This window comes from Tasmannia lanceolata, unplaced genomic scaffold, assembly GCF_043159265.1.
Source record: "Tasmannia lanceolata isolate RefF3 unplaced genomic scaffold, GAP_Taslan_0.1 ptg000004l, whole genome shotgun sequence".
In the NCBI taxonomy this organism is placed as follows: domain Eukaryota; kingdom Viridiplantae; phylum Streptophyta; class Magnoliopsida; order Canellales; family Winteraceae; genus Tasmannia; species Tasmannia lanceolata.
In genome coordinates this window covers 11,851,499-11,876,368 of record NW_027518681.1, presented here as the reverse complement: position 1 = coordinate 11,876,368, position 24,870 = coordinate 11,851,499, and the positions used below count along the sequence as shown (strand labels likewise).

General features: G+C 40.6%; 1 protein-coding gene across 2 annotated transcripts; it reads right to left on the bottom strand.

The window, feature by feature from the left end:
* Positions 1-411: 411 nt before the first annotated feature.
* Positions 412-11,984, bottom strand: LOC143875499 (inactive protein kinase SELMODRAFT_444075-like). Of its 2 annotated transcripts, XM_077377064.1 has the most exons (9): positions 11,689-11,984; positions 11,482-11,615; positions 11,080-11,174; positions 9,366-9,805; positions 6,929-7,603; positions 2,876-3,036; positions 2,602-2,678; positions 1,600-1,927; positions 412-1,021 (listed from the first exon to the last, which is right to left on the bottom strand). In XM_077377064.1, exons 1-9 carry the CDS (start codon positions 11,885-11,887, stop codon positions 668-670), a joined length of 2,463 nt encoding a protein of 820 aa, XP_077233179.1. In that variant the 5' UTR covers positions 11,888-11,984; the 3' UTR covers positions 412-667. The 2 variants fall into 2 exon arrangements, with proteins under 2 accessions (XP_077233179.1, XP_077233180.1); XM_077377065.1 differs by lacking the exons at positions 11,482-11,615; positions 11,689-11,984 and having other exon boundaries at positions 11,067-11,176.
* Between the last annotated feature and the right edge of the window lie 12,886 nt (positions 11,985-24,870).

Here is a 24,870-nt window from a genome sequence, read left to right as displayed (position 1 = left end):
CTTCTCTTCTTCTTGAGAATCATCTTCCTTTTCGATGAACCTATGCGAGGGAAATTCTCAAGTGGGACGAAGACAAAGCCATCTTCTGATGTTGCCAGAAAGGGGCTGTAAATGGTTGCTGTTCTTAATTACATAGGGCTGGTGATCACCATCTGATTGCAATGAGATTGTAGGGTCCACCAGCTGCTATAATATGGACCCTCCTTGTATGTGTGATGGGCCTACTTCTTTGATCACCCTCAGATTAGGATCATGGGGTGATCATAGCACACGAATTGGAAGATCAGAATCCTCCAATCCTGTGATTCACTACTACATTTTTGTGACCATCCTCACCGTCCAGATCAACAATCCTTTTTACACATTGAATGTGGGCCAGTGTTCATTTTTATTGTCCCCGTCCATTGTGAATCGTTTGATTGTTGCGGTCTTTTATTTCAATTCAACTGTGGGTGTGGAAGAAATACAAAATAAATCCTCATTTACTGTTTGTAATTCAGTTTTGTATCCGGGTCAAACTCGTCAGGGGGCAGGTGACCGAGTCATGTCTCACTCGTTTGACTCTTTCTTTGTCCCGTGTGACTCAACGAATGGGTGAGTCAGTTCTCTAACTGCATGACCCAGTACCCCCATGACCGAACTATCAAAATCACCCATTACAGAGAACTCAGTAGACGATGTGGTCACCAGTTTCTTTTTCAATATAGATTGATTTCAGAGCTTCATGGGAAAGTCTATGAGAGTGGGTTCTCCTTGGTTTGGCGTATTGTTGACAGCCGAGATGGGTCATTCGAGCGCTCCTACTGCCAATTGAGTCGGGCTGAGGGCTCAGACTGATCAAGTGCCCGCTTCTATTGCCAACTGAGTCGACCCGAGGATTCAGACCGATCATGCTCCCACTTCTATTGCCCGTTCTGTTGGGTTGTGGGCTTAGACTGATCATGCGCATGTTTCTATTGCCCAGTGAGTCAATGTCCAAAGTTGGATCAATGACTGAGTCTTCTTCTAAGATTCGGATGATCTGATTCAACATGCAAACCAAAGAAAGTTCAGGAATTTGATTTCACCATGAAAGGGACTGGCATGGCCTAAAAAGATTGCGCAGGCCAAGCTATCCTGGTTGATCTCCAGCCGATAAGCCAACCGGATTCACCATTTTCATAAAGTATAATGAGATAGCAAAAAGAACTCAATGAACCATTCTTCTGTTAATCGCGATTAACCCATTGCGATTTTATTAAAAAATGATAATATGGTTAAAGAAAATGATACTTCCTCCCACTTTCCACACATTTCCACCTTCTGTTTGTCATTTTCAGGTGGAAAATGAGGTGGAGATGCAACTGTTATCAGAAAAAAGATAAATATAAAGGGGTGGTAATGCTCGAATATGTGGTGGAAATCAGTTCTCCAACATAAAAAGGTCAATCGGCAAAATTTGATCGAATGAAACAGCTAGGAATGCCAAATCAATATGATTGTTGCACCATGGACATTCCACAGTAAAGACCCACATATCGAATGCTAGGAGAAAGATATCAGCGCTCTATTTGAACAAAGAAATGGCAATTGATGCATGGAGAAAGTTAAGAAAGAAACCTTGGACATGCGCGGTCTACTGTGCGGGTCTCGACGTAGGCACAAAGAAGCAGCATGAGCCATGGCATCCAATTGGTGCGAGACGAAGTGGAGTTGATCCAATTCCAAGCGTGGATCCAAAATTTGATCAATGGCTATGCTTCGTGCTTCTTCCTCTTCAGCCACCAATAGTGGGCGCGCCCATTCGGCTAAGAACTGCTGTCCTTTCGGCCGGTTGATGTCCACCGCTTTGCGACCCGTGATCAGCTCCAACAACACCATACCAAATGCGTACACGTCGGCCTTCTCTGTTATTCTCCCACTCTGTGTGTACTCTGGTGCTAGATACCTGGACAAAGAGATTAAGGTGACTTTAATTCATTTCTTAATACTTCTAGAAACCAAGTCAGCTTGGGTTGAGATTTTGTTAGAAAATGACGGGTTGGGTCTGAACCAAAAACTGAATTACAAGGGTCGGGTCGGGTTAGGCGAAAGGATCGACCCGCCTGACTTGTGTCCCTAGTGACAATCAGACCCATCATATTTTCTGGCAATATCAGATCGTAACTCTGCTGATTAAGAGGAGGGGAAATGATATTCCTCCCCCAACCCCATTCCTCTCCCCCCCACACACACACACACTAAAACGATTTCTGTGAGAATGGTTTACTGCTTGAGGAGAAAGTCATGCCCTTTAACGTTTTTCTTTGCCTTCGAAACTTAACGAATAACGTTGGGTGGGGGGAATGATTTTTATCCGTAAGAGGGGGGGAAATATCATTCCCGTAAGAGGAATTGTACCATAAAAATCTTTGGATAAGCTGTTTATGATGGCCAATTTACACCTGTAATGGGGCTGTTCTCTACAGGGATAGAGATCTTTGTATAAGATGTTATTGGGATTGACTATGCTGATTGAATACGTTCATCTTGAAATTATCTTGCTGGCTGTTCACTAATTTTGGTCTGTAATATTTTATCCAGGAACAAAGGTAGATATGAAAAAAATGGACTCAGAATTACCCAAAAGTTCCAATTACTCGAGTCTCCACGCCTAGATCTCCATCTGGTTGCCACCGTGCCAGGCCAAAATCTCCAACCTGAAGAGCCAAACAAAATAAAATGATTATCCAAGTATTTAATATAATGCCCATGATAAACCATGGATATCCCTATCACATGTACATCCCGATCATCACTATTATCTGGTCATCATAAGATGGTGGTGAACAGCGTAACTAGAGTTTGTAGTGCATGTGTATGTAACAGAAAATCAATGTTCTGGTAAGGAGCCTACCAGTGGTTCAAAGTCATGGGTGACGAGGATGTTGTTTGGACGCATGTCTCTGTGGACTATGCAACCGACCCTGCAATCTTCATGAAGATATCGCAAGCCTCGGGCTGCCCCGATTGCAATCTTAAACCGTGCATTCCAATCTAAAGGCACTCTGCTGCGACCTACACATATTACCAGTACCAGAATTCATGTCATCTATACAAGAAAATGGCAAACCCGTTGTGTGAACATTATTTATCCAAAAAAGAAAGTCAGGCCCGGCTTAAACTTCTAAGGTATTTATAGAGCCAGAGCATTAAAAATGTAATATATCTTATAGCTACAAAGGAATTTTCATCTATCAAGAAATGGCATACCCCATGCCAGAACATTATTCATGCAAAAAATAATGTCGGGGCTTAAAAATATAAGGTATTTATAGAGCCAGAGCATTAAGAATGATTTGAATTAGGTTTTTTTTTATTTCAGCTCCCAAGGTAGCACTCATCTTCAGGGGACCCAGGTTTTGTTCTGCGCCTACGTTGATTTCTTCGGTTTAAGATATTTTATAGATACAAAGGAATTTAAATCTATCAGGCATTTGATAGCTATATTTTTATAGCTTTTATGTGTACATAATGACCGAGTTTGGTGGCATCCAACAAGCCTTAAGAATGGAATGTGCCTGTATTGCAGATGACGCCCACTTGTGATCAATTTGGACTGTCAACCTGGTGGGTCCAACCATTGATTCATGAACCAATCTGATTTAACCATCCTAACTTCCAACCACCTTCTGTTCAAAGAGTATGCTAATGATGAACATCGAAAACCACATTGAATCATCGATGTTAAGATGGTATCTGATCAAAGTGATTTTTTGGGCCACATGAAGCATAAGGTTGACGTAGTGAAAGCAAGCGAAGGTAAGATCATTGTCTCACCTTCGAGTCTACAAGGAAAGGGGGAAGTGGGAAAGGAAAAAAACTAGAAACTCAATATTATTCTATAGAGTAATGTCCTTTTCACCACCTCACATCCACCATATATTAGTGTTTCTCTTTCTTTGAATTCTTAACCAACTCAAACTCATTCTAAAGTATATAACACTCCTAGTACTTCTAATGTAACTCCTACTAGGACTCGTAAAAGAAGTATGACCCGAACTTCTCTAACTACATAAGTAGATTCTAGCTCTATTAGAACTCTTTGATCAGGCCTATTACTAACTAGAATTTGTCCAAGATCAGTCCACTCTACTTGAATGAAACTCGTCCTCGAGTTTAGTTCCAGTTACTCAAGTAGAAGAAATTGCCATGACATCAGGAAGATCGATCACGTAAGCGTAGTCTGATCTAGAGGATTGTATACAGTCCATATTTCGTGTTCTACTGTTCTTCAATTTGTTATGGGCGCCCATAGGAAAACACTCCTTAAGGTAGACCATCACCATGTTACCCTCTTGAAACACCTTCAGTCGTTTGTGCTTATCTACAGTTTTTTTTTCTAACCAACAGTAGAGCCTTCCAATTTTTTTATTAACGTTTGCATGAACTTCTTTAATTCTATTAACGAATTTTGTTTTTTCAAAATATTAACTTTAATTCTATCAACAAAATTTTCTACTGTCATATTAGCATGGTTTTAAATTTCGGATTTCTGTGAGAACCGAAATGAAAAGGTGCCGTAACCGAAATTCATATTAAAATAATAATTTTTAATTACATTAAAGTATTTCGATCGAAAGTACCGAAATTTCGCCTGAAATTTCCGTGAAATTTAGGTAATTTCGATTGAAATTTCATCCTAAAAAAAGGCTTTTCGTTAGCCAGTACCAAATTTCGCCCAAAATTTTGGGATTTCGGCTGAAATTTCGGCTTTGGATAAGTCTGAAATTTTAGCCGAAACCGAAATTTAAAACCATGCAAATTAGTACCAAGAGGCTTTGATGCATTAGCCAAATCTGATGAGTGTCTTGGCATTCGTCCATACACGGTACAAAAAGGTGGAAAATTCAGTCGGAGCAAGAGAAGTTCCATTGCTTAGGCTGGTACTAGAAATACACTGAAACCAGTGTCCTTTCCACGAACTTTGTTTGACCATCAGTTTGTAGGCATAAGGTGCTGTTGTACTGTAGGGAGGCATCGAACCTTTTCCATAGGGTCTCCAAAAATGGCTGAGGAACTTACTGTCATGATTTGAGGTGATGGTCTTAGGGACCCCATGCAAATGAACACCATCAAGAAAGAACAACTTGGCCACATTAGTTGCATCGGCAATTTTCTAGCAGGAAATGAAGTGAGGCATCTTTGAAAACCTGTCTACCATCATGAACATAGAATCGACACCTCGTTGGGTCTGAAAAAGACCTAGAATGAAGTCCATGGACAAATCTTTCTAGGGAACATCTGGAACAAGTAACAGTCCGTAAATTCCCTTTGCAACCTGGCAAATTGGGCATCACTTAACAAACCTGCCCACATCCTTCTTGAATTGTGGCTAATAGTAACTTTCTTTCAAATGTCCTGCAAATCATCATCCGCAACATATAATTCCTTTAGGTACTCAAAACCTTAGACTTCATTAGCTATGGTGAATTAGAAAGATGCAATTCTGCTCAAGGCATCTGCTACCTTGTTTTGAAGACCAGAATTAAGCTTCAGCACATCAGTGAATCTTGCATAAAAGAGACCCCACCTAGCCTACATCCTATTGACATTAGTTTGAATGTGAATATATTTCAAAACTTGATGATTAGTATATATCATAAAATCTATTTGATCAGGTAGTGTATCAAGTGCTGCAATGCCTGAACCCATTGCATACAACTCTAATAGCTCGATCACTTCTTGCGTGTGTCATTTAGCTCCTCGCTCAAGATGGCAACGGGCCTTCCCTCTTGAATAAGGACACCTCCATCGGCAACATAAGATGTATCACTCTACTTCACAAAGTTTGGCAAGGCTAGGACAAGCGTACAAGACAATTTCTCCTTGATCCGAGCAAAGCTTCTCTCAGCCTCTTCAGACCAATGTAAATTTTGCTTCTTCATACATTCAGTAATTGCTATATTGCTGAAATCGCTTACAAAGCTCCTATAAAAGAAGGTAGCTAGTCCACGAAAATTCTGCACCACTGTAACTGTCTCGAGTGTCTGTCACTCCTTAATTGCTTTCACCTTTCCTTCGTATGTCTAAACGAACTCACAACATAGCCTTGGAAAGCCTAGGCAGGCTGTTATAAAATGACGCCGCTTCAAGTTCGCATATGGCTAGTTTTGCCGCAGGACTATAAGCACTGCTCTAGTACCATCTAACGAAGTGGAAACAAGAGAAGGTAACATCACTGTCTCACCTTATAGCAAACCTTGAGTCCACAAGGAGGAAAAGAAAACAAACTAGAAATTTGAGATAATAGAATAATGTCCTTTACACCATCTCATGTCCACTGTATATAGTCTTTCTTCTTCTTCGTCTTCTTCTTTTGAGTTCTTAACCAACTCAAACTCATTCCAATGCAACTCTACAAGTACTTCTAATGTAACTCATCCTAGGACTTTTAATTGAAGGATGACCCTAACTTCTCTACCTACACAAGTAGGATTCTAACTCTACTATAGCTCTTTGAGTAGGACTTTACAAACTAGAATTAATTCCTACATCAAAGGTGATACAAACAACGTCAACAAACAGGATTGATCGAATGGAAACCCCACTTATGCAAAGCAATGAAGTGAATAATGCCCACATTGGATCTTTCCTCCTAATTATTTGGATCTTCAACATATAGCAAGCTAATCACCTAGATTTATAGGATGTAATCTCATACTGTCAAAGCATAGTATTATGCATATAGCCCTTGTTTCAACAATGGCATCCATTTTTACATTTTTTCAGATTTATTTATTCCTAAGTTACTCACATTTGCCCATCAGAAAAGTGGTTAATAATGTGTGGAGTGCCGTTATGAAAAATGTAAGTTAGAGAGAGAGAGAGAGAGAGAGAGAGAGAGAGAGAGAGAGAGAGAGAGAGAGAGAGAGAGAGAGAGAGAGAGAGAGAGAGAGATGGGGTTTACCGTATAAGTGGTAGTCCAATGAGCCATTGCAGATATACTCATAAACCAAGATCCTCCTCTTCCCTTCTATACAAAACCCAATCAGCATAACCACATTCCTATGTTGTGCACAGCTCAAAACCTCAACCTCTGCACAGAACTCAGCATCACCTTGAGAACTAGCTATCTTCAGCTGCTTCACAGCCACCATCTGACCATCTCCCAACACCCCTCTATGTACTAATCCAAACCCACCTTCGGCCAAGAAATTTGCCTCCGAAAACCCATCTGTTGCAGCATCTAGCTCTCTATAACTAAACCATGTGGGTGGTTTTCCGAAAACTGGGCCCTTGTGCTGACATATGGAACAGAGAGGTGGAGGGATTGAAAGAGAGTTCCTGCACAAAGACACTGCCTCTCTTACATCTGAGTTGCAAACGTAGTCCCTTGGCTGGTTCTTGTTGAAGCCAAGCTGCTGAATTTGAGAATTTCGATCGAATTCAGCAAATTTCTCAATTAGGGTTTTAGTGGTGACTGGTTTGGTGTTCTGGGTACTTTTGTAGTTTCTGGTAATTGGGTTCTTTTCATCAACATAATTCTGAGGAATCCAGAAGACCTCATGGTTATGTGGTGATTCTGATGGATTTGGCATTGGACTAACTCGCTCGAAACCGATTGGAGATGAATCTCTGTAGTCTGAAAAAACAAGAAAAAGAGAAACCGCATGAGTATCAAAATCCCATTAATTGTGTGAGATTCAGTAGTTGAAATACAATGTGGCGCTCTCACTAAGGCACAGTAGGTTCCACCTTCGATTGATCTGAACAGTCAATTTGATAATTCCTTTTTTAGATTCCTACGTACTGTTGGATGCTACAATTGCACGATTGGCATGATTTTTTTGGGCCTAGAAGATCCAAAACAAGACCTATCAGATTGCATGGTTCAGACTAATCAATAATTCACAAAACCCTATTAGAGCAATCATAATGCTCCATTAGGGTGCAAGCTAATTGTATTATCATAATGCAATGAGACATTCCCATTATTTAAAGTGTAGCCCACATTTTATTGATCCAAGTAGTTCATTTCTCATACCCAAAATGGTCCATCTGATCTACTCAATGTTGATCTCTAATGGCTCGAAAGTCACGCCAATCACACAATTACAAAATTGGAAATTACAAGCTACTAGAGAGGTTAGATTCCACAATTGGCAAGGTTTTTGGGTCATTGAAGATTCAACTTGGGGTCTCTCAGATGGACGATCTGGATCAATCAAATCTGGATCCATTTTGTAATAATTGTTGCGTCACACTGTATTATAACAAGGTCGTATCTCACTGTATTTCCCCCTATTGATGGCAACGGAAACAAATATGGGGAGCCCACATCAATCTTCAGAAATTGGTCAAAAAACTTGTGCAATTGTAGCCCAAGGTGGGGGCCCATTAGTTGAAGGAACATGCAAAATTGGGCCCCCCACACCATAAGAAAGCAGCTTGTCTAGTTGTCTTACTCCTAAAGAGCAGAATCATCCCCCTCGAATATTATACCGACACCCTTATATTGCTAATTTGCTATTGTCTCCTTTGGAAAAGACAAATAGATACATCCAAAAAATAGAGTGGTTACTTTCCTAATTTTAGACAACAACAACACATGGGAGTGTCGCTGGCATAACCATCACACCTACCAACTAGGGGTGGACATGGTTCGGTTCGGTTCGATTTTAGGGTATACCCAGAACCGAACCATATATAATCGGTTCCCTGAAATTGGAGCCAGAACCGAACCATATATGTTTGGAACCGAACTGAACCAGAACCATATATAATCGGTTTGGTTCGGTTCGGTTCTGGGTTTACCCAACCTTCACCAAATGTAGATATTTTGCCTAATCGTATTTATAATCGGTTCGATCCTGTTTATATAAGAACTACAAAGACTAACATGCACGAATTTGGAATAATCAAACACAAATTTGCACAAATTTGCACAAATTTGCACAAATTTGGGCAATGCAAAAATTATATATCACCTACAAACATGCACAATTTTGGAATAATCAAGCACAAATTTGGGGGGTGAATTAAAATTTTAAGGCAAAGCAACACGTTAAAGAGGGGTGAATTAAAAGGGGGTGGGGTGATTTATCAAGCGATGAGGCATTGGGTTTTAAGGTAAGGGTCGGTTTTCGGTTCCGGGATCCCAAACCCAGAACCGAACCGAACCGAATTTCCATCGGTTCCAGGATATCAGAACCGGAACCGAACCATATAAATATGGAACCGAACCGAACCATATGTGCCGGTTCGGTTTGGTACCTCGGTTCGAACCGGAACCATGTCCACCCCTACTACCAACTGATGAAATTACCCATAGCTTTTATGCTATGAATACTCAATCAAGTTTAGGTTTGATTTTTAGCTTAGAGTCTTAAAACACATGGGATCACCTGTTCCATGAATCATCTCTAAGAGTGGATGCACAGTTAGAGGACTTGATCCTTCACAGTCCGATCCGATCGCCCTAACTGCATCATCTGAATCTACACTTTCCTCTCTAAAGCTTGATTCTCCCTTGTGTAACTCTACGAAAAGCGGGTTCTGTTCAGAGAAGAAGAAAGGAGAATTCCCCATATCCCAACTTGATACCGAAGTTCTCGTAAAGGGAGTCTTCATCTCTTCGGGGCTGCTCGTCGGTGTTGAATGCTTGATCCTGTTCTCCAGTGGCTTTCCTCCGGGTTCGAAGGAAGGAGAAGAAGAAGATAATGGAGGTTGGGTTTGATGGGTTCCTCCCAAGTTGAGTCTAAGGACTTTGGGTTGTGAACGTTTCATCACTACAATGTTGCATTGCAGTTCCTCCATACAGCACTTCTCCTCCTGTTTCAAGTGTCTGTCCAAACAAGGCAAATTGCTTGGTGTTGATCAAATGGGCTAAAATAGCCCTAACAAAATCTTTAATCAAAGTGCTTACTTTTAATCCAAGTGGTTACTTTTCTATAAGATCAGTGGTATTGATTGCACATATATACATGTACACATGTGGGATCTTAGAATTGATCATTGCCATCGATCCCAATGTATAAATTGTAAATGAAAAAAAGGATGAATTACTTGTTAGATTAATGTTCAATTAGAAAAGTTGGGTTTAATTCCGAAATTCACATTTAATTCAAGAAATGTGAGATTTTTTAAATTACTCTGGATTATTTTTAACTTTAAATTGGGGCATAAAAAATTTTGGATTTTTTTCGAGAATTTCCAGAGGATTTTATCTCTACCGAGGTTATATTTGGAAAAATGTCATCGACAATCAATAAAATAAGTTTAAGAAAAGAGAGGAGTGGCATTATCATAACAATAGAGTGCACTAGTGCAGATACAAGGGAATTCCTAGGGACCATTGCACAAGGCTTTTCACGGATGAGCAGTTGCATGTCAGAGCAGCCACAAAGGCTCAGAATTTGTCTTATCCATTTAATTCATCTAAGGTGGCTGCTCTCACATGCAACAGCCCACCTACGAAATGCCTTCTGCGTTGATCCCTAGCAAATCCCTCTGTGCAAACAACATAGCAAATTAGCAACTAAGGCAGTTATATTTACCAAAATACCATCAACAGCCAGTCAAAAGACTCAAAACAGAGTTGAAAAAAAGAAGAAGAGAGGAGTGCCATTATCAGAATAAGGGAGTGCAGATATCTTTTCCCATTTAGAAATTATAAGTAAAATAATAGAGAGTAGAAGATCAGAAATTAAGAAACGAAAAATATTAGAAGGGATTTGCTAGACAATTTCGCAGAAAGCCATTTCGGCTTTTGCATCAGAGAAGAGCCACCTCAGATGAATTAAATGAATAGGACAAAATCTGCTTAAAATTGAGCCCGTGCGGCTGTTCTCTCATGCAAAAGCCAGCCGCGAAATGGCTTTCCGCTAAATTGCCTAGCAAAACCCATATTAATAATATTAAAAAGAAGTGATTAGCTGGGCAATTTCACCGAAAGTATTCATTTAATTCATAAAAAGAAAGAAAATAAATGTAATATTAGAAAGTAGGAACGTCAAGGCAAGATGAGAAAAATTAAAGAGAGAAATCTAAAATATAATGCAGACCAAACCAGATTTAGTCTTAAATTGGTAATTAAGATTTAATACTTTGTTTAATTACTTGTCCAATACGACCCAGTTGGCTCCAGCTCTCTTGGATTCCTCTGCCACCGCACCAATAGGCGTAGCTGATACCACCTTAATCTTCATACTAATCTGCATTTATAAATCTCATTAACCAAACCCATTTACTTAAATTCCACATTAAAAAAAATCAATAAAAGTCTAATTATGCTAATAATCCAGATCTAACTCATACCAAATAAGACAAAATTCCTAAATTCTTGGGTCCCTCCGACAAAATTAGGAAACATGACATTTTTTTTGGGCCTGAAATTCTTTTACTTGAAAAACAATTTTTTCAAAATGCCGTTACTGTACGACACCGAGATTACTAAAATGCCCATCGTAATCCCAAAATTTACCCCGGTGGCATTTTGGTTATTTCGTAATTTCGTCTCACCTCTCTTTGGTCGTGAATATTAAGAAGCATCTGAGAGCAAGATTCCGAGATCTGACACAGCCTTTCCGGCGAACTTTTCCTGTGAGAAATCGCACAATCTCCGGCGAATTTGGGAAAACTCCAAAGTTTTCGGCCTATAGCAACACCAGAAGAAAAAATTAGAATTACTGAATTACCCTCTAGGTTTAGTTAGAATTACTGAATTACCCTTGTTCTGGCTGGAAAATACAGCGATCAGAGTAATGCAATCTCCAGGACGGATGACGTGAGTGAGAGCCCATGTTAGGGCGGTTTTTGAGATTTCCTTCTCGGCTTTAACTGCTACAACGACGGTCCCGGAAACGGAATCGGATTCCCGGCACCATTCATTTCCGTTTCCGACAGGTGGAATTCCGGCCTGTGGCATGGGAATGGGAATTGTTGGTGACGGAATTTTGCCAGGATTTTGGAATTCAGGCACCGGGAAAAGGAAAGGCGCGGCTGAAAAGAAGAGACAAAAAAGGTGTTTCTGGGTCTCGTTTTCTTTTTTTCATTTGATTTAAGAAGAGGGGAGCTAGGGTTAGTTGACTAGCTTTGGTTAAGTTACTTAACCGCGGTTTTAATGTCAAATGACGAATATATCCCTGTGTTTACTGAATTGACTAATCTTGACCTGTGATTCTGTGAAGGTCCATAAATGCTGACGGATGGATGACCTGAACCGTCCGATAAAGTTTTGTTGTTCACCATTTATGTACAATATATGCTACTTTAATTCTAATTAAGCCTGAAAAGTCTTTTCAAGGGAGTGTAAGTGTTGGGCAAAGTCTTTTCGTACACTGAATGGACAACCATATGATCCATAAGATTATATACTTACAAAATAATTGCTTAGCTATTCTTAGTGGGGCAGTTTGGAAACGGGGATTTTAGAATCCGGGGTTTCTTTAAAATTGTAGCTAAGATACAAGAGAAGAAGCGGAGCAGCCGTTTTTTTTTACTCGATTTTGACTTCTTGCCCTTCTTTCCGACGGTAAGAGAGTAGCAAATCCGCTCATATTTTCAGGTTTTAGAAATCTCAGGATGCAGGAGAGATTTTTAAAACCTGAATTTCTCACTTAAAATCCAAAAAACACTGTTAGGAGAACATACAATAGCTTGATCATGAACCCTCTTTTACACTGTTTTCAAACTAAAAAACCTAGATTCTAAAATCCGCATATCCAAACGGCCCCTAACAAGCACCAACATCAATGAGCCGGGCTTGTGGTCTCCCATTGGATCAATGGACCCGATCACATGCACGTGGCACACATGGGACCCGAGGTTGAGAATTAGGAAATTCCACTTAATTGGCATAATGCTCCTAAAATCAGTTGGGCTTGTTTGGATTTTCTTCCAATTTAAACGAACGGGGAGTTAAAAGGCATTTTGTTAACCTACAGGGTATTACATGACATAAGGGCCTGTTTCTTAAAAAGCCAGCTTTGTTATTTTCTTTTGGCCTTTCCTGTAAGAGATTTCCAGCCGTTGTGACAATCATTAGAACAACAAATTAAGTACCGAAGGGAGTCAGCTATCTCTATCTGGTTCATCTTTTCTCCTCGTCATTAGTCATTGCATGCATCGGGCCCACCATATAAAAGTAGCATGGTCTGAACCGTTCATCTGCTGGACCCACCCATTATGAATATGCCATATCTTGGAAATCACTCATCAAACCATCCTAATTCTGCTTGAACAGGCACCATGGCCCATTTTTTTACTAATCCAATTTATTTTCATGTCATTGATCAAACGATTGTGATTAACTCTAGAGCGGGTCCCTTTAGATAAACACTCTCAATCATGCTTAAACCACTGTTTAAGAACTCATGAAAGCTCTCAAGTTGACTCCTTTTTACCTTCGCCGAGTTTTCATCGGAGCATGAGATTTGCCCTGCTTAGTCAATCAAGACACCTTTGAGTTGCTTGAGTCATGATACCGCGATTCAACATGTTTGGCATATATTCTCTTACACATGTGGGAGATTTGATTTCAATGCTTGATCACTTCCCTTCTTAAAATTCTTTTTTCACTCTTGATTAATAAATCTTCATATTTACATTGGGAGAGACGGAGAGTTCTTCCTAGAGACTTAGTTTTAAAACACTAGTTTTAACTCGGGTGAGTGGGTCCCATCACATTTGATCATATGTCGAGGGAAGTGATATACTCACCCCCTTTTTTCCCTAGGACACTCATTTTAGTCTAAAAGGAGTAGCATAAATACACGAGAGAGGGTGACCCATGTAAGAAAAAGGGTGAATATGTCACTTACCTATGCTGATGATGACAAGGATGATACTAAGGATGACGATGATGGGTCATGCAGGATGAATGGTTGATAAGATGATGATTATGATGATTTGTCCCATGTGGAGAGGAGGAGCTTTTTCTACAAATAGAACCTCGCTAGTAATCGATGTATGGTTTAAAGGGGCCCAATTAAGGTACTCATTTTCTAAGAGATTATTCCCTATCCACAGCATAGACATTTCATATGATTCTATTCCTCATTGTCTCTCTTATTCTATATAATGATTGTAATGGAGTTGAATACTTTAGATTGTAATTCTCATATTATGCAATAAATCTGATCGGGTCCGCCCAAACCTAACTTACCTACCAAATTTATTTTTTTGTTATATTAATATAATTTGATTAAGGGAGATGATAATACGCTCACTTTGTTTACTAAAAACATATCCCTTGAGTTGTTGCGCAACTAAAGACGAGAAAGGATTTAATAATTGTAAAACCATTGTAAGAGAGTGATCACTATTGCCATGCATACTAAACTAAGGACTATTAATCATTTTATAAAAAAGATAGCTGTATTTTTATCATAAAAACTGATTATTAATGCGGTGTTGCACATCGGTACATTATAGAAATCTCTACAAATCAGAGGGTTAGGATCATCAGATGGAGATGATTTATGTGATATGGCCTATTTACATTGTGGCCCATCAAACGATCCAACTGTTGAATTCATATCCTAAGTTCCAAATTATTATTACAGATCACAACCCATATGTTACTGCAAAATCTAATGGGGCCTCCTAGATCCAAATGGTGGATACCAATGTATGAAAATGCCCACTACTTCACAAGTTCAAAGAGGAAGAGATCCTCCCAACAGGATAAATTATCGTCATCCCTCTTTGTTATTTCCTAATGCCTCATATTCAACGCCTCGAGTTCCAAAAACAAGATAGAAAACCCATAAATTGGGATCCGATCTTCCATTAAACGTCACGAAAAGTGTGGGTATGGGAAGATATATGCATAGAGAATAGAGTGGCAATAACTCGCACATTAATGAATTGGGAGATTATATAGACAGCCTAAAAATTAACAATCACACCCATATTAATTTGTCCTACAGTCAAAAGGTTAATGATATATTCGCCCCGTTTTCTTCCTGCGCCGCACCCTTGTAGTGTAAAAAGAGTGGTCATAAATACACTAGAGGGGAAATCTGAGGAAGAAAAGGGGGCGAACATATCACTACCCATGTAAAATAGTGTAAAGCAAGTCAAATGAGACAAATTGAAATGTGGAATGATGTATGCCAGTAATTTTTCAAAAAATATAGTGGGGCCTATCTTTTTGAAGATCCAAACTGTTCACTTGGATCGCCCCAATGTAAATATGTTGGCTGAAAACATCATTTCGGAAAGGATGAACCTAAGTTTCGGATCTGTAGAAGAACAGCCCATAGTGGAACTTCATAGATCTGATGTTTAGAATCATCCTTTGGAGATGATTTTTGAAGGCCAAACTAATTACATTGGGGCAATCCAAATGAGCGGTTTGGATCTTTGGGAAAGGTAGACTACTGTATTTTTTGAAAAATTGTGCAATTATGCGCGGCCATCTTATATATAACTCTTTGTGACAATCCTTGGATTGTGAATGGTCCAAATTAATTTCCTATATTTTCTTATGATTGTCTACTTTTAGATAAAAATGAGAGCCAAGTTTTGGTAAATGGGCAAATTTAAAAGGGAGCCATCTATACACATGGATGGTCCCATTTAATTAATGTTGTGGCCATTTATGGAGTAAAGATTGTGTCTCAAAGTGGTCACTTGGGTTGTTTGATATAGATGAAACCCATAGATGGGAACATGAAAATGAAATGGCATTGGCCATATGAAGCTTGGCTGGAGGAGGAATGGATGATTATGATGTATGGTGGTGAAGGGTCTCTCTTCGAAAATAGGACCACATAAGTAGTTACAAACTTTTTTTCTACGATAGGTTTCATTGCTATTATATATCAAAGAAAGAGAGCTACATAAACTAGTTAATAAATGTTAATTTGAGTTTCATTCTTGCGAACGCATTTGCACAGCAGGATACTTAACGATACTTAACGCCTTAGCTACAACATTGCTTTGGGGCCTATCTTTTACGGCTGGGACTATTGTGGCATCTTATCTCATTCGCTCCCCTATCTTTTGTCTATCAGTGTTAGTGTCGGCCCACCAGAGTGCTTTCACCGTTGTTGTTCGTTTCGATCTCTACACATTCTACCATTCTGCCGGAAATTCCCTCTGCCCATGTTGTAGAAGATTTCTACAGTGTATAGCTTAAATTTATGAGTTCATCACCCAATTCTTGTTTGAAGCCCTGAAAATCCTTCTTAGTAGGGGTGTAAATGGATCGAATTCGAATCGGATATGGCTATATCCGAATTCGATTACAGTATACACTATCCGAATTCGGATTCGAATTCAAATTTGACGGATATTTAATATTTATTACCGAATTCGTATCCGTCGGATATTGTTCGAATTCGGATATTATCCGTATCCGTTTATCCAGTAAATTCGAACATTTTATTGCAGCACTTTATCTTTCTTCTTCTTCTTACTCCTCGAATAAATTTTCCAAACCCTAAAAGCATACCTCTACCTTCTTTTTACAATAAAATATATGAGATCCTCTTCTTCCTTTTAAAACAAAGGCAGAGAGAGGCTGTGGGGATGGATGATGGTGTTGGTAGTGGTAGTGGTCTTTGGGTTTTTTCTTTGTTTTTTTATTTATATGATGGAATGGGTTTGGGCTATTTTGAACATGGGATGTGGGAGTGCTGATTGTGGAAGATGAAGAGAAATGGGGATGGAGATGAGAATTGGGTTAAAGATGGAGGTGACTGGCGGTGATGGAGGTGGCTGTGAGAAGATGGAGAGGGGCGGCGGTGGATTTTGGTGGGGTTGGAGGCACCAAGGAATGCCGAAGATGGTGTCTCAACCTCCTCCCTTCTCCTTTCTCTTGCTTCTCCTTGCAAACCTTAGAAGTCCCCTCTTTTAATTGCATTTTGGGTTGTATATAACCCTAAGTTGAAAAATTGATCTAAGCCGTCCATTCACCATCAATGACTATGGCCTTTTTGCTCTAGAATTCTCTAGAAACTATGACACCTTTCAATCACCATCATCCATTTGTCTACTTCATCCTACAACCCACATTTGTTGCTTCATAAAGAAGCCATGTCAAACTCTAAGAATGCCCTTAAAATGAGAGATTACTTCATTTCCTACCCAAAACACTTTTTGTTTTTATTTTTTTCTAAAAGAAAATTCACTTTTCTTTTAGAAACAAAAGATAGTGTGTCATTAGACTCATTACTAAAAATAAATATTAATGATATTATTAATAATAAATAAGAAGGATTTATTTTTCGGATTCGGAGGTTAAAAGGATCGGATATACCATTTACCAGATTCACATCCGCTAAGAGGATCGGATATCTCATAAACAGATTCGGATAATATCTGCTTAAAATGGATCCGGATAATATCTGCTTAAAATGGATCCGGATAATATCCACTTTAAACAGATTCGGATGCGGACGGTAATCGGATTTTCGAATATCCATTTACACCCCTACTTCTTAGATACCCGCATACATGATACAACGCTTTTAGCCATTTTTAAGCAGAGACAATTCTTCATATCGAGACTGCACCCAATCACTTTCACAGAGTTGGCTCTCCACCATCGCTCTCGTGAAGGGATTTCTACTTCTACAGGGAGTACTACTAGTATTCTATACAATAAAAACTACAGCGCTTTTTGTTTGAGATTGTGAAAACTGATTGTGAGGCTTCCAACTGATTATTGGACTAAAAAATAATGTAATTCTGAGTCACATAATCAGTTGAGGGGCTCACAATCGGTTGTCATAATCCCAAACAAACAGGGCCTAAAAGGGTTGTTCCTGGCATGGGATCCTCCTAGACATGGACATTTCAAGTTGAATTTCGACAGCTCACGCCTCGAGAACCATGGGCTGGCCGGAGTAGGACTGTTGCGAGATCAAGATGGTACAATGATATGGGCTTTCTCTCGTGCCATTGGGATTGCAGATTCCAATGAGACAGATCATAGTTGTACGTCAAGAAATTATGATGATTGAACCATGCTAGACCAGGTTACAGTGGAAGGTTACTCCCCAAATGTACATGATAAAATGGGTGAAGAGTAGTCTCTCACATTCTTAGCGATTTCCACATTGAATTGATAAGATTTTGGATTGAGTGACTGAATCCTCTATCTCCTTTCATTACATAAGAAAGTCGGCGAATAGTGAGGCCAATAGGCTAGCCAGGGAAGGAGCTTCTAGGGCAGCCTAAACATCTTCAATTTCCTCCCACCTTGATCAGTCTTGGTTTTACATTTTTTTTTTCTTTTTTTGCCTTAATCTTGAGCTGGGTTGCTTACCGGGTCTCATTATTTATTACTATAATTTTTTGCCATTAAAAAATTCTTTAAATTACGAATATATAGATAAATCGATAACATGTTGCCAATAAACTCCGGGGAAGTGATAAATCGACCCCCATATGTCTTAAATTGACTCCCCATGTGTCTTTCTCTCTCCTCTGGGTTAGAGAGAGTAAGAGGAGAGAGATAGACACATCAGGGTTGATTTAAGATATTTGGGAGTCGATTTATCAGTGCCCTAAACTTTGGCTCCACATGTTGGCACCATTGTATTAACTTATCTCGTCTTCTATTACTTAAAAAGCTGTCGAAGGTTATCACAATTCACAAAAAGCTCTTAGAAGCCCATTGAAAAAACAGACATGTTGAGTTTGCGCATTTATTAAAACACAGTAGTCCCAATATCAATACCCTTTACTTTCTTGTCACTAATATTTACAAACACAGTAGTCCCAATATCAATACCCTTTACTTTCTTGTCACTAATATTTACAGACAGAAGAAACTGGGTGTCATGAAAATTAATGAAAATGACATCTCCTTGGAGCTCTCAACAAGGGGCAAACCGATCCATAAGCAGGCATATAGTAGTCTCCGAGTGGCTCACTCGTCGTGGCTTGGCTCGAACGGTTCCACCCATGGTTGATGACTCAGTAGAAGACTCTCCCTGTATGACGGCACGAGTCGACTCGGCTTCAGAACTCGTTAATTTCCGAGTCTTTTCAACCAACTTAGCAAGCTCACTCACCCATGTATCAATCAAGGAAGACATCATAACACAAGGGTATGTTCCTTTCTTCTCTCTTTTGTTTTTCTGGTAAACATTATCATGAGTTGCTATTTAAAGCAGGGATTGATTGAACGGTTTTATGAAACCAGTTGCAAGGGAAAACAGTGTGTCATACGCCCCTAGGAAACCGGGTGGCGTTGTCACTTATGTTGTGACCTTCAAATACCGGAAACTGGCCCTCAGAAACTAGTATAACGAGATTGATATTTTGACCACTATATCATGTTAGCAGTACATGTTGTGGGCCCCGCAGTTGGCTGCACATCATTCCAAAGCAATCCTAACCGTCCATTCAGGATCCTGAAATGCATAGTAGAGTACTGCTTCTGTAGGTAACGCCCAATACGGCAGTGGGTCCCACCTTGACCGATATGAACCGTCTATCTGGTAGGCCTTGCTTCGGATCTTAGGTAGACGGTTTTGATCAACCTAAGACGGGCCTACCATGTCATTTTGTTTACACTATTTGGATGGTAGAATCTTCAAATTGGATTTAATTTTGAATTATGGAAGATTAAGGTGGGTCACTTGGTGGGTATACAGATCCATGGAAAAGGCGAGAACGACATCTCTGGCAAGCCCAAAGAAAGGCCGAAAGAAAGCAAAGAAGAAGAAATGAGCGAAAAGGCGATCTGCATAAAAGACGCCAGAACTCACCCGTTATAAACCCTATGAGAAACCCTTGGGTAAGAAAACGAAGCAACTTGCTCTACGCGTGTCCGTTTCCTATTGGATGACCGGCCAGCACCACGTGATGGCACCACAATTCGTCGGAAAAGAAGCGCCGGACGAAACAGCACGCCCTCTCGTATCCCAAAGCTCCCATAAATGCCTTCGTCACGATATTCCTTAACCAGATAAACAAGCTTGCTTCCTTGGTTCATTCAATGGACCAAAGGTAGTGTTATGATGAGACATAAAAATGGCGTTGCTCTCAGATCTCGCCACGTGCCGCCCATGCACCAATAGTGCCTAACCATCATAAAGAAAGGCGATGGGAAACGGCAAGACTGTACGAGTTCGACACATGTCACTTCCTCGCCGCCCAAACCTCATCGTCCCAAATCACTTTCAACTCCTCCCCACATAATGAAAGGGAAGTGTCCGGAGGTGGGAAACCAAGCAGAGAGATCCGACCTCAATTCCACTAAAGGAAAAATGCGCGCCCAGGATTAGAGCCCCGGCGCGAGACCACGACGCACAATCACAACAGGCGGAGGAAACTAAACACGCTAGGAAAAGGCTCGGAATCCCGCACAGGTTCGAACAAAACGCCATAATTCCTCGCAACAAAGATAATTTATGCTAAACACAGTGGAAAAGCAACCAAACAGATGGAAAAAGCAACATAAGAAACACGGCACAAATTCATAAAAACCGTCCATTCACATCCTCTTGGCCCACAGGCCTACAAAAAGGGGGGGATAAGAAACCGAACGTAGGGCGCGCAGGCCCTAAAAATCCCCGACAAGAAAGGGGAAAGAAAAAAAAAAAACAACAGGAAAACAGGAGGAACCAGAAACTAATCGGAAGAAGACTCCTCTCCCGAAGGATTCCCCTCCTCCTCCCAGGAACTCTCCAGCAAGGGGTCCACCTCGTACTCAAGCAGCTGCTCGTTGAGAGAGTGAACCTTTCTCTGCAACGCCTCGTTCTCCCGCTTCAAATCCTCGATCTCCTTACCCATCTTCGAAACCCAGCCGCGCAGTTCCATCCCCTGGTGATAGGCCCGAGAGAAAAAAGACTATTCACTGGCAACACGGGAACGAGATGACTTGTCCTTCCTAGGCAAGGAGGAAAGATGAAGGGGGTGAAAGCCCCAGGAAGGACCCAAATCCGTCATAGCCCTTTTCCGGCGGGCCGTAAGGTCCCCCCCCGATTCAGAAGACAGGTCGGGGTTACTCAACGATTCCTGGGAAATAGGGGCTTTGCCCCTAACTCGTGAAGGGGAACCGGTCATGTTGTTGAAAAAAGGCGCGGAGAAACACCTATCTCAGAAAAAAAGAAAAAAAGAAGAAGAAAGAGGCAATAACAGAGCGCCGGGGTAGTCCTCCTTTTCAAGCTCAAGGGAGAAAATCTTGTATCTCGAAATAAGGCGACCCATAATAACGCTACCATTTCCCAGGGATAACCGCCGGATGGAACGGCACGTCTCCTCGTACTATGGAGCCCCCATAAATGCCCTCACCATGGCGTCACTTGACCAGACATTACTCCCTTGGCCCATTCAATGGACCAAAGGAGTACGGGGGTGTTATGATGGGACATAAATACGGCACCACTTCCAAATCTCGCCACGTGTCGTCCATGCACCAATAAAACCTAACCAAAGAAAGGCGCGGGGAAACGGCAAGACCGTGCAATTACGACACGTATCACCTTCTCACCGTCCAAATCTCATCATTACAAATTATGAAAGCGATTATCCAGCTAAAGCACGCGCGCCGTCCGAGCAAGGGAACGGCCCAATCCCGCCAAGGAAGGTTTTCTCTCCATAATGATGAAAAAGTCCGCACGCCGTCCAGGCAGGGGAACGGCTCAATCCCGCCAAGGAAGGTTTTCTCTCCATAATGATGAAAAGGTCCGCGCGCCACCCTTTAAAAATGAAGAGAGGGGAAGAAAAGAAGGATCCTCCTTTTTTCTCAGCTCCCACAAAACAACCGTAAAAAGAGACGAGGCAACAACAGAGGAGACTAGGAACTTAATCACACTCTCCCTGTCAGTCCCCTCCAACCCACTCATCCGTAAACCCAAAAAAGAACCTGCACCTTGGTCCTGGTAAACCTGATCGAACTCTCTCATCTTCTTGCTATTCTTTATATTGATTGGTCGAAGAATCTGACTTGGGTGTCGAAGTGGTCGTCCGGGACCCACTCCGGACCCCCCTAACCCCCTTTATTTGTGATTGCAGACCCCGCGGAGGCCCTCTACCTACCACGCGATTGCAGACCCGGATTCAGACGCCATCACCGGGTGTCATGAAAATTAATGAAAATGACATCTCCTTGGAGCTCTCAACAAGGGGCAAACCGATCCATAAGCAGGCATATAGTAGTCTCCGAGTGGCTCACTCGCCGTGGCTTGGCTCGAACGGTTCCACCCATGGTTGATGACTCAGTAGAAGACTCTCCCTGTATGACGGCATGAGTCGACTCGGCTTCAGAGCTCGTTAATTTCCGAGTCTTTTCAACCAACTTAGCAAGCTCACTTACCCATGTATCAATCAAGGAAGACATTATAACACAAGGGTATGTTCCTTTCTTCTCTCTTTTGTTTTTCTGGTAAACATTATCATGAGTTGCTATTTAAAGCAGGGATTGATTGAACGGTTTTATGAAATCAGTTGCAAGGGGAAACAGTGTGTCATACGCCCCTAGGAAACCGGGTGGCGTTATCACTTATGCTGTGACCTTCAAATACCGGAAACTGGCCCGCAGAAACTAGTATAACGAGATTGATATTTTGACCACTATATCATGTTAGCAGTACATGTTGTGGGCCCCGCAGTTGGCTGCACATCATTCCAAAGCAATCCTAACCGTCCATTCAGGATCCTGGAAATGCATAGTAGAGTACTGCTTCTGTAGGTAATGCCCAATACGGCAGTGGGTCCCACCTTGACTGATATGAACCGTCTATCTGGTAGGCCTTGCTTCGGATCTTAGGTAGACGGTTTTGATCAACCTAAGACGGGCCTACCATGTCATTTTGTTTACACTATTTGGATGGTAGAATCTTCAAATTGAATTTAATTTTGAATTATGGAAGATTAAGGTGGGTCAGTTGGTGGGTATACAGATCCATGATCCGACCATCCATTTGTACAATAACTGGCCCAGCATTGCGACATTGATGATTCACGCCTTGTTTAAGTAATGGAACTCTACTTTTAAATGGCTGCTAAAATTTTCTTGAAGAAGCTCTAAATAACAAGTCATAATAATGTTGGTAAAGTAGGGTGTGTCATAATCAAAACAAGAGTGTGTTGTTGTTGCCACGTTTATGAAATCCAGATCTATTTTCTAGGGCCAACTCCACCGTTGGATGGGCCATATTGAAACAAAAACACAGATGTGACAAATCTAACCGTTCGATCTGCAGATTTTCAAGGGCAATTTAAGAAATATAACAAAGATTGTAGTCCACTACACATTTCTGCTGGGTTCAATGGCTTGCACTTGGATCTGTTAAGAACTTAAGATTAAAACAACCAAAACTCCACAATTAAGAGGCAAAACTTCACTGACTGGAAGATTAAAAAGTGAAATGAATTTAAGACTTTTATTACTAAAACTTCAAACAGAAAAAGATCACTTAGTGGAACATATATATATGTACACAAAAGGGAACTCATGTGGCCTTCCTCTTCAATCTAAGGGCTGAAACACTCCATGAACATAGAGAGTGCAGCCTCAGAGTAGAGAGTCACAGGCAGCGTCAAGGCTCGAAAGGCAATAGTAGGGTCTTTTGCTTCGACTTTGACCTCCTTCCTCTGCTCAACCTCAGGTGTTGAACCACCAGAACCAATGGTTCGATCCTTTTCTTTCATGTTCTCAAATTGGCTCGTCCAGATATCCACCAAGCTAGACATTGTCAATGAAGGCTAGAGAAAATATCAGAACAGTGAGTAGTAAGAAGGTGTTCTAAGTAAAGAAGGGCTTGTCGGTTGTGGGAGTGTTTGATGGGAGAATTCTAAGAAGGGTTTATATAAAGTTTTAATGAAGAGTGAAAACAATGGGTTTTGCCTCAGAAAGCCCCCAATTGTAGCGGTTTTTATATTGTGGGGTCTCTATGTGTCACACGCTCCTTTGGGAAAAAAGGGCGTTTTGGCCATTTCACATGCTGCTGTTTCCTTTATGGCCTTATGGGACGTGGTTTGGGTATATACTAGAAAACTTGCTGAAACCAGCTCGAAGCCCCCAACTTTTGAACCTGACAAAACTTAAAAGACAAAATATAAGACTCGGATTATTAAGAGTTGCTAAACTTATTAGATTATCCACACCGTTCATTTGCTAGACACCGACAACAGAAAGTTCATTTCCATTTTGCGTTAATCTAGGGAGGGCGGCCAGAGGAGTAGCGGATAATTAGCTCCCATCAAATGAACGCTTTGGATCATCCAAACAATGTGGGCCCATACCTAAATCAAAACACTACCAAAAACACAATGGGCCCACATTGTTTGGATGATCCAAATCGTTCATTTGATGGGCCCTGACATAGATAGAGTGTGCCTAAAAATTCAGCTCTATCGGATCATCCTAACCCTTCAATTTGTGGACGAACCGTCAACTGAGGGGTCTACCTTACACAAATTGAAACCACAGGGTCTACTTGTAACTCTTTAAACATTAGGGGTTAAGTTGAATGTGTCCGAAACCACAGGTGGTCTAAGTGTATTTTTCCTAGGTTTTTTTTTTGTTTGCCTTATTCTTGAGCTGGGTTGCTTCCCGAGTCGCATTATTTATTTATATAATTTTTTGCCATTAAAAAATACTTTAAATTATGAATATATAGATAAATCAGCTTATATCATGTATTTTTTTATTTTTTATTTTTTGCAAAAAGAGTCTTGTAGTTTCACAATTTGCAAATAGAGTCACCACCATTGAGTGAATTTTGCAAATCAGGTCATGCCATCAATTTGTGACCAAAATGCCCATGATTTTAGCAGACCAAAATTTCCTTTAATATAAAAGGATGAAAATTACCTAGCGAAATTACCAAAATACCCATGAAGGTCGGAGATATGATTTGATAGGTGGGTCCCACTGACCCAATTCAAATTCATGCATCAAGTGAGGCCCACCATTCTGCCTTATGCTTTGATGTGGTAGGT